The sequence below is a fragment of the Octopus bimaculoides genome, chromosome 16 (genome assembly GCF_001194135.2).
Source record: "Octopus bimaculoides isolate UCB-OBI-ISO-001 chromosome 16, ASM119413v2, whole genome shotgun sequence".
In the NCBI taxonomy this organism is placed as follows: Eukaryota; Metazoa; Mollusca; class Cephalopoda; order Octopoda; family Octopodidae; genus Octopus; species Octopus bimaculoides.
In genome coordinates, this window is record NC_068996.1 from 20,867,475 (window position 1) to 20,879,137 (window position 11,663).

The 11,663-nt window shown below is 35.8% G+C and overlaps 1 protein-coding gene across 1 annotated transcript in view; it reads right to left on the reverse strand.

Annotated features, from left to right (window-relative positions):
- LOC106872839 (exocyst complex component 8) overlaps positions 1-11,663 on the reverse strand; it is a 108,283-nt gene that overhangs the window by 46,654 nt on the left and 49,966 nt on the right. The window contains exon 5 of the mRNA XM_014919972.2: positions 78-220. Coding sequence (XP_014775458.1) covers positions 78-220 — 143 coding nt within the window. The remainder of the gene's footprint in view (positions 1-77; positions 221-11,663) is intronic.

An 11,663-nucleotide genomic window follows, 5' to 3' on the forward strand; every position in this document is an offset into this window, starting at 1 on the left:
TATTATTAATAGTTAACGACATCTAATTACTGCAACAATAAGAATGACAGCAATGGAAGTTTAAATATGTGGCTTACCGATGAGGTAGTAATGATGCTATCATTAAACTATCATTTAAAAGAAAAGCATGCACAGCATGGTTAGAAGAAAAGGTTTCAGGATCCAGTTCAGTTAGTTCTCCATTGTGTATAAGCTGACGGCCAGGAACCTCAGTAACACTCTGCAAATAAACACATACAAACATCAATTAAAGGAAAAAAAAAACTAACAAACTTTTATAGAGATCAGTTAAAAAGAATTCGGAAACTAATACAGAGATCAGCTAAAGAAAAGGCAAACTCGGTTTTAGAAAATAAATTTTTACTCTTATTTTCATTTTACTTATTTTCTTGCAAGACTAGGTGGAGTAATTATTACTGATACTGCCTAATTATTGTAAGATACAGAAATAAATTTATTTCTCAGACTCGAACTCACATCTCTGTGATTACATCACGCGTTTGAGAAATAAATTTATTTCTGTATCTTACAATACATCTCGAAGCTTCTAAAAAAGAACAAACTTAGTTTACTTTCATCGTAAAGTTGAATTTAACGTTAGCGTCTTATGAAGCTAAATTTATAAGTTCTAAAATTGCAGAAGAATTTGTTGCTGGGCAGTTTAGTTTAACGGTAAAACACTTGACATGTAATCACAGAGATGTGAGTTCAAGTCTCATGGCTGGCCGGTAACATATTTTTCTGCATTATATGGATAATTTATCCTGATCACGCTGTTTATAGCATTATCATGTGTTTGAGAAATAAATTTATTTCTATTTCATACAATACATCTCAATGCTTCTAAAGACAAACTTTGTTTACTTTCATCGTAAAGTTGAATTTGCCTAATTATTATTAAAAGATTGAGACAAAGAAACTAATATGCACTATTCATATTTCCCATAGATAGGACTGCATCCCAAAGCCTAGCCCTTCACTTCAGGGCTTCATGGTCAGATGTCACTTCATCCCCCAACCATTACTGATACTCTACAAAGTTCAGATGAGATTCACAATAGAGTATTACTCCCATATCTGACACAAAAAGGATGCTACTGTTGCACACACAAACACCTTAAACTGCATCTAGAAAATGAGCATCAGACTAAGAGTGGCATAAAGTCACTCAGACATGTTCCAGTCTCTGGTACACAGGTCTTACAGTTCTCCTCTCTTTGTTTTTCTACTACTACTATAATGGCCTCTGCTCCTCAGAGCTAGCTGAGCTTATGCTTCTTCCACTCAGAAATTTTCTGACCCACTTGTCTCTCTTTTAACAATTATGCATGTTGTGATCAACTCCATCTTAAGATCCTGCACTAATCGCTACACTGGCTCTTTGCTCCCCAGAATGTCCTACTGGAATTTCATCCTTGTCCCTGGCACCCTGGAACTTCATCTTCTTGTACACCTTACTGACAATGCAAGTGATTAACAAATCCTAATTTTCAGCAGTTCAGTGACTAGGGATAGGCTGGTTTCTTAGCTTTCATATCCTTAATACCTAGTTCAACTGTATAACAACCACTTTCAATAATGGGTCTCCTCATTCAGTCTGCTTGGAGTAGTTCCTATCTCATGTATTTTTCTCATTCAACAACTGCTTGTAGTACTTCCATGCTTTTTAACTCTTATATTCCATACACATTTTTCACAAATAAAACATCCAAATTCTATTTTGTAATCTGGAAATCCCTCATAACAGGACATGTACAAACCTTTCACACTATGATTCTTTCCTTATTTAGTATATCTGCTGTTTCATTTTTCTCTCAGTCATCTGATAATGTTTCTTGATACCCACTCCCTTTTCCATTAATTCCAATCTTTCTCGAGATAGTCTCATTTCATATTAATAGAAAAAATAGGCATAACATCTTCAACAGAAATTCTACTAAAGTTTCATACTTTCTATTAACACAAAGTATATGTCAAGAAATACTGGCACCAAAATAGAAAGCAGGTGTAATTGTGGAAACCCCAGGATCTAGGGTTTCAGTAAATAAAAACTGTATCGCCAGTTAGTTAGTTTAAAATGTCAAGATGGAATTGAGCAATGGCTTGCAGCTGAAATTTCATCAAGAGAAAATTATTGAAAATGAGATTTTACTCAAATAAGCATCCAAGTAGGAAATTTACTACTGTTTTGTCTTGATCATTTAATATAAATGCTTTTAATATAAAATGATCAATCTTTTACTTTTACATTTGCTTAGAAGCAGTGTAACAGTAGAAAGAAGCTGATAATTCATTTTCTGGAAGAGTTAGAAGACCATGTCTTGATTATAAAATTAATTTTTACCTTGGTTTCTACAGTTGGATTCTTTTTCTTTTACTAATCATTTTACACAGGGTACTTGGTACATTTCATTTGGTGCATATCATAACACCAGTACTGTTTTAAGACATGGGTACACTAGGCAGTTGCCCAGGGGTTCCACGGGTCTAGGAACCCAATTTTGATTTATATATGCTTTGCCTTGCTGTCAATAAATAAATATTATTGGGCTGAGTACACTGATTTGCTTGGGGGCCTAAGATGCGCCTGCATGGCACCAGTATTAAAGAGGTCATCATATTTTTGACACGATTAAAAGAATTGTCACAAAACTATACTGTCTCTGCTTGTTTGCTAACCATTTTTACAAGGAGTATATGGTGCATTTTTATCAAGAACTAGTAGTGAACAGGTGTAGTGTGTGTGAGTGATCATACTTTCTGTGAACTATTTCTATGTATAGTTTCCTTGATATCAAAATCAAAGCACTACAAGGCTTTGATTGGTACCTTTTATAATGTCAAGGCTGTGGACACTATTGTTTAAATGCTATCCAGCAGTTTTGTTTATCATCAACCAAATTTGTTCCTCTTTCTCTCTCCATATCTACCCCCCACTCCCCGCAAATAGTGAACAAAATTAAATAAAAAGAAAAGAAGCACAAGAAATAGTCAGAGATTTTGGTAAAGAAATAAAACTATAGAAAAGGCTGATGACTCATCAACAATTCAGTAATTAAATACTGTCAGTCAGTTTATTCACTTTTACACAATGATAATAGTAAATACAGACACACACACACACACACGCGTACACATATATAATGACTTTATACGCATGTGATAAAGTCATTATATATAGACACAATATATATATAATATCATAAATGATACATAGTATTTCAGTGACTTTTCTTTTCAGGACGCACACACAGACATTTATTATAATAGTTTAAAATGACTAATGCTCCATTATTTTAGCATAATAAATATATTTCGTTGACATTTTAATGTGTTCATAATAATATTTTGAATCACTTATTAATGAACAATACATACTTTGTAAATAATTGTAAAAAATTTATAAAAATTACTTTTTATAATTTCTCACATAATAGATTTGAAACAAAAAAAAATTCATTAATTTATTAGAAATATAATTAATAACGAACATATGTATGCTGGGGGTGTTGGTCGTTGTAGGGGAATGTAAAAACGAAGCAAAAGAAAGCTATTGTACAGTAAATAGTTTACTCTATTAAAATTAGGTCACTTTAACCTATTTGTATTTGAAAGTTTCAATTAAACGTAATAACGAGTACATTTCACACAACTCTAAAGATTTCTTGGAACGAATTGGGAAGACAAAGGAAAATTTAAACTAATACATGGAAATGAATTTAAAAAAGAATATTTCATAAGACCTTTCTCTGTATCCGGATTTTGTTAAAAGCGCAAAACAGTTGTCAAGCACTGGTGGGATAATGCACAACATGCACACAAAACACACACACGACAGGATTCTTTTAGTTTCTATCTACCAAATCTACTTACGATAGGGTCAGCTCAAGGCTATAGCAGAAGATACTTGCCCAAGGTGCCAGGCAGTGTTATTGAACTCAGAACCATGTCATTGAGAAGTAAACTTCTTACCACAGAGCTACGCCTGTGCTTAGCAAACTTATTGCCACATAAACAAACTTAAAGTTTGACTTAGATCCACTTGACTTAAAGTTTCATGGATGCATCTGAACATCTGATTAGATGGCTGTGTCCTACATGTGTATTAAACTTACAGTCACGTGCAGCTGAGTCAGACTGTTATTAAACACATGTAACTCTAACCTAATGTGTTGAATGCTACTTTCTTTCATTTTTGGACTCACTTGTGGATCAGGTTTGTGGCTAGTGCAAAGTTCCAGCCAGATCAAGGGTGACATGGTGGTGGAACAATCAAACATAAAAACAAAGAATAGGTTTGGAAAGATTGGAAGAATGGGGGCAGCAGAGATCAATACCAGGTGATCAGAAGAGAAGCTAAGTGACAGGTACATTTAGCAAGAGGAGAAGCAGCATGAGAATCAGAGGCATGAGATGTTCCAGATTGCAAGATTGTAACTGAGTGAGTCAAGATGAGGAGAGAGAAATGGTATATAGATGATGTTATACTTGTACTTAAGTGATTCTGAAAACAAAAGTGGAATAGAAATGCTTCTATGAAAGGGTACTAAACATGGAGAAAGTATGGGAGAAAGAAGGCTTTCAATGTGAACACGGTAGGATGACCAGTCATTCAAGTTGACAGCAGGTTGATAAATAAAGCAATTAAGAATATGAAGACTGGGAAAGCCCGTGTCCATCATGAATTACCACAGAGATGCTTAATTTCTCTGGTGAAGTAGGATATGACCTTGTTACCTGTATGGTTAGCTTGTACAAGATATTATATCCAATGACTGGCATAGTAACTTTATAATCTACTGTTGGAAGGTTAAGGACAATGCTTTAGACAGATGTAATTATAGAGGTACCAAAATGCTGGACCAGATTAATGAAAGTTACAGAAAAAATTATAGTTTAACGCATTAGGAACACGGTGAGACTAGATGAGAGGCAATTGGGTTTTGTGCAGAGAGAAGTATTACTGATGCTCCTTTTTTATAGTAAAGCAACTGCAACAAACATTTAGCCAAAAGTAAATAAATGTACTTGACATTTGTCATCCTGGAGAAAGCTTTTGAGAGTGGCTCTTGCTTTCTGATACAATGATAGCTGTAGAAGTGAGGAGCAAATGAATGGTTGAAAGGAACCATCCAAACCATGTTCAGGGGTGCTGTCAGTAAGGTTAAAGTAGTAATAAGTAGAGCAACAAAGTTTTTATGCAAGTAGGAATTCACCAGGACTCAGCCAAAAGTCCCCTCCTATTTATCATTGTCCTCCAGACCAGAAGAAGAGTTTAAGAGCAGGTGCCCATGGGAACCACTATATGTTCAAGATCTTGTTCTTATAGCTGAATCTGCAGTAGAATTAGAAATGAAATTCTAGGTGTAAAAGCAAAACCTGGAATCAAAAGGCCTTAAAGTTAACTTAGCAAAGACTAAAGTTCTAGTAAGCAGAAAAACAACAAACCACTAATCCCTTCAGGTAAATGGTTCTGCTCGATATGTAGAAAAGTTGTAGGTAAAAAATCTATAGGATATATCCAGTGCAAACTATGGATACAAAGTGCTGTGGAATTGCAGGAAGTTTATCAGAAATATGCTTTGTATGTGGTAGGTATGCATAAACAAATGAACACTAAGAACACACAGAAACAAATTTTCTCAAATGTCCAGAAGGATCCTTAGAGGTAGTGGGTAGTTTCTGTTACCTAGGTGATCTAATTAACCCCTTGCAGACAGAAAGCAGTACTGACTGCATTAAAACACTGTGTGTGTGTGAGAGCAGTGCGATGTCTCACTCTGTGCAGCACTGTGTTTTCAAATACACCACACTGAGAAGAATCTGTAAATACATTGTAAAATTCCTTGTATGAAAAATTATAAAGTAACTGAATGGCCTAATACCAGTACACAACACAGAGTGTCAATATTAAATCCATCTGCAAGGGGGGTTAATAGTCAAAGAGGATGTTCAGAGAGTATAGTCTCTAGAATAAGAATCAGTTAGAGAAGTTCAGAGAGCTATCATCTCTCTTGGTAACAAAAATCCTCTCCTACAGGATGAAAGGTAGATTGTATGATGACTGTGTACAAAAATTAATGCAACATGATAGTGAAACATAAGATGTGAATGTTTAAGTTCACCTACTTAGTCCTATCAATTTCCTTTATTCCAATGTAATTGTTAATTACCATCTCTTCATGTAGAGCTATGATGTCAAAGAACTCATCAGGGATATTTATTTCCAAGTGTTCCAAAGATGTGAAAATAATTTTGTAATTCACATACAGTATTTCACATATCTTTTGAGGATCAATAGTAAGTGAGCCATTTTCTTCAAACAGTGACCCTATCTTGTTTGTACCGAAACAGACTCTTTTGCAAATCTACAAAAAACTTTAGGGATTGTTTTTAGATTTTATTATTTATTATTTATTTTTTTTGCTCTCTCCTTATTTGAGATATGATTCCTCCCTATCCTTTAGTAGTCCATTTAGCTGATTTGAGATCTTTGTTCATTATCTCATTAGAATTTTCCTATCTCTTGGGATTATGCTTTTCTATCAGTTTGACATTTTCCCCAGAGCAAACTTAGTGTGCTTGTCTTGCATGCTTGTCATAACATGTAGCTTTATTTCAGTACCCTGTGCAGAGAGACTGGAAGACCAGTTTTATTCCTGGACCTCTTTCTGAATACCTCTTCAACTACCTTTATGAAAGAACATGCTGGACAGGAGTTCTAGTAAACTGCATGTTTGTAGTTTCTCTCAGACCATACATTGTTAGTTCTACTAAGTTATGGAGTAATTTTCTGTATTTGACTCAAGTCAAAAGTTCTGGTACTGTGCATCACTTAGCTAACACACATACAAGCAAACACATATACAAGCATGTGTACACATAAACATAAGACCAGTTCTCAGACAGACTCAAAGCAGACCTTGGAGTGAGAGAGGAAGTCACTAAATCACTGAAAAGGTTGTGAACAGTGATGAAAGAACTTTGACTAACAAACAAACAACACATTAAACAAACAAGTGATTAGTTAGTCGGTTAGCTATTTAACCAATTGACTAATAATAAAGAAGTAGAAGTGAACTTGTGTGTGTGTGTTATTATTATTATTGGTGGAAAGACTCTCTCAAGACACAACAAAACTTATTTCAACACACAAATTCACATCAAGTATCTTGTAAACCAAATACAAACCCAGGAAGACATGGGATGAAGTGGTGAGGCATGATTTTCAAATGTTGGGCCTCAAGGAGGTGATGACAAGAGACTGGGACCTTTGGTGATATGCTGTGCTTGAGAAGACTAGACAAGCCAAGTAAAATCGTAGTTGTGGCTAATGCTGGTGCCACATGACTGTGGCACATAAAAGCACCTCTGCTGGTGGCACATTAAAAACACCCATTACACTCTTGGAGTGGTTGGTGTTGGGAAGGGCATCCAGCCATAGAATCCATGCCAAACCAGACTGGAACTTGGTGCAGCTCACCAGCTTGCCAGTTCCAATCAAACCATCTAACCCATGCCAGCATGGAAAGCAGATGCTCAATGATGATGATGATGATTAAGTGAAACACACACTCACATATATGTACATATCAATTCAATTTGGGTATTATTTTGGCAATGATCTGGTAAACTGGTGATGAAATGATTATAGTATTAAGCAATAAAACGTGTTGCTTAATCCATTGTTTTGTTAATATTTCTATATGTACATATATACACATAAATAGATGCACATATACACACATACATACATGCACATATACAAACATACGTACATGTATGTGTATATATATATATATATGTATATATATATGCATGCATATACAAGTACCCCTCATTCATTGGACAATAAACTTTTCTTGCGAAGACCTATTGAGGCAAGTGAAATCAAATCAAATCAAAATCGTTGACATGGCCGATAACAGTACTGCCTGATTGGCACTCGTGCCAGTGGAACGTTAAAAGCACATCCGAGTGTGATCATTGCCAGGGTCACAGACTAGCCCCTGTGCTGGTGGCATGTGAAAAGCACCATTCCAGCATGATCATTGCCAGCGTTGCCTTACCGGCACATGTGCCAGTGGCACGTGAAAAACAACATTCGAGCGTGGTCGCTGCCAATGCCGCCGGACTGGCTCCTGTGCAGGTAGCACGTAACAGACACTTATTGAGTGTGGTCGTTACCAGAACCTCCTGACTGGCCCTTGCACTGGTGGCATGAAAAAGTCTTGTGCCGGTGGCACGTAAAAGCACCCACTACACTCTCGGAGTGGTTGGCGTTAGGAAGGTCATCCAGCTGTAGAAACATTGCCAGATCAGATTGGAGCCTGGTGCAGCCTCCTGGCTTACCAGTCCTCAGTCAAACCGTCCAACCCATGCCAGCATGGAAAGCAGACGTTAAACGATGATAATGATGATATAAGTACGTACACACACAATAGATGATAATTGGAAGGCTCCAATTTCTAGTACTTTGAGTTACTCATTTCCAACCATCAGCTGGTAATCCAAGTCTGCTTTTCTTTTGAAATATTCACTGTTTGAATGTTTTTTTGAAGTACGAAATGAAAATTTGAAAAAAATGCTCATGTTTATGTTCTTACATTTAAAAAAACCTTAGTAAGTGAAACATGCAAAAATGACTGCTTTAAGCTCACATTTTTTATTTCATTTCTAGTTCTCATGGTGATATTATAAAAAGTCTTAAAACTTCATATGAGCAAGTTTACTCTAATAACTTTACTCATGAAACTGTGTTGTAATCTAAGTATTGTTTCAAAGTAATACTTTTAATTAATCACCATCATCGTCATCGTTTAATGTCCATGTTCCATGCTGGCATGGATTGGATAGTTTGACAGGAACCAATGTGTCCAAGAACTACATCAAGCTCCAATGTCTGCTCTGGCATGGCTTTTACAGCTGGATATGCTACCTAATGTCAACCACTTTATGGCATAGACTAAGTGGGGTTTTTTATCATGCCACTTGCAGCTACTGAGATTGCTATGTGTTATGCAGTTCACGGCAGGAATATGAGCTCTAGGGTAGGTGATGTGCTCAACTTCATGTTAGGGAATAAGAGGATCACCATGAGAGGAGGGGGGACAGAGCAGATTCCAGCAGAGGGATTTGCATGGTTACTCACAACATGTATATACACATGAGCATTTTGTGTCTGCCTGTGGAAGCACACATACACACACACATATGTACATACATGCATATACACATATGTATATGCAGACAGTGACATGTGTCCACACATATTAAAACATGTATTAATAACACATATTTTGAAATCAACATTTTTTTGAAACCAGAACAGAGTTCATGGAAGCTGGTATTTACATAAAACATACTTAACTATGTGCATACAAAACACTAACAATTCTGTTCTTTTGTTTAAACTGTTAATGCCCTGAGTAAAAATTCTTAATTTTTCATTCAAACAAAGACTATACCATATCTTTGATTTGAAACTCACAAAGGTATTTCTTTCTTCTTCACCTCTCTTCATGAAGAGAGGTGAATTCTTCAAACTCTCATTTTATATTTCAAGAATCTTTTTTGAAAAGCAAGCTCAGATTACCAGCTCATGATCAAAAACAAGTAACATAGAGTACTGTAAAGTGGAACATTTCAGTTATAATGTATTAAATAACACTCTAAACTTGTATTGATATCTGTAATTTACCACTTCTGGTGAATCAACAGAGATTATATATATATTATACGCATATAAGTCTGCACTATGTCATACAAGCAGGAGAACCCAGTGATGGCTGTCAGAAAATTTCTGCAACCACACCACCTCTAACATCTGGCCACCTAACTCCCCAGACTGCAACTCCCTTGTTTATTGTATGTAGGGTACAGTTGAGCGAGAGACCAACAAAACTACTTGTAACACCAAAGATGAACTGAAGGCAAGGATTATGCAGTATTCACTAATTTAAACAAGGAGACCGTTCAGAAGAATTGCAGGAGATTCTGAAGTTGTCTGGATGCTGTGGTTGAAGCCAATGGCAATTTTATTGAATAAATTTACTCTTTGGTATTTCAAGATATTTCTATGTAATTTTGGTAAATATATCTGTTAAAATGAGATGTCAGTGTTGTTTTCATTTTTGCATAATTTAGATGACACTATATTCACCACACCCTAAATATATATAATGTACTGTTCCATGATAAGAAATTCAACAAAAAGAGTACTTCATCTGGTGAGAAATAAATATTATTTGTTTAAAGGACACGATATATGTCTTTAAGAGCTACTAATAGTTTCATATGTTGAGAAATATCTAACATATTCATCAGGCACAAAACCATATATCCTAATGAGCTAAAAGGAATTGAATAGAAGAAGAAACATGAAAGAAATGAGAAAGAAGCATATAGAAAATACACATATGAGTCTCTGTTGATTCACTAAGAAGTGATAAATCACAGAACTCAATACAAAACTACATAATACACAAATGTAGGTCAGACGTGAAGGCATGCATGGTTGCAGTGTATTGCTGCATTCACCATTTGTCAGTATATTCCCAGGTTCTCCTGAGCAACCCATCGGGTAAGGTCTCAGTCAGACTCCAGCTTTGCGAGATACTGCTTTGACCATGTGGCATGAGGTCAACCAACACAAGTTATCAACCCAGTCAGATACTCAGTGAAGAGAACATAGCAAGCAGGAAATCAAGCAACATGGACAAACAGTCTGAGTGGGTACTCTCTAATCATACAAGTAACAGAACACATCCCAGTTTTTGAGTAATGGTAACCCACAATCCTGTGAAGGATTATGGGTTACCAGGATTATAAATGCAGAATATCCTTCAGAGGTTTAAGACATTTGAAATATTTCCACAACAGCCAGAAATGAAATAAAAAATGTAAGCTTGAAACAGCTATTTTTGCATGAGCGACACATTATTTTCTTGAAAAAAAATGAAGATAAGCATTTTCTTCATAACAAAACAGTAATTAGCATACTCACATTTGAATCTGCTGGAGAGAGAGACTGTGTGTGTGTGTGTGTGTGTGTGTGTTTTCATAAATTAATGGTTAAACTAATTGACTGGCACATACAATCTGTCCCCTGATATACTTCAACAAGCACTTACCCCATCCATGCTCAACATCCACTGCATTTTCTTCAACTTTCTCTCACCTTCAGCCTACCTGTACACAATATACCTCTGTTGGATCTCTTCCTCATAACATATCCTCCTAATACCTCTTCCCACTACCTATGTCCATTCGCCCTCTCAAGTCCTCAGTTCGCTCAACATTGTCAATCACTTCCCACCTGAGGCAGTCGTCTCTCCCCTCAAATGCAAGACTTTTTTTTTTGTCCCTCAATACTACTCATCACCTCAGTTGAGGAGTCTTGTCTTGCAAGTTAGATAGTGACCTCACTGCTATTGGTGCCATGTAAAATGTACCCAGGACACTCTGTAAAGTGTTTTGCATTAATATGTATAGTCACCATTATACAATTGCATATCCACAAACTAATGCAAATAAAAGAAAGCTAGCTCATCAGATCACCAGAACATCATAGTTACATCAACAATTCAACTCTAACTATACATAGGAAAAATTCACTCTTTATATACATATATATATATATATATATATATATATATATATAT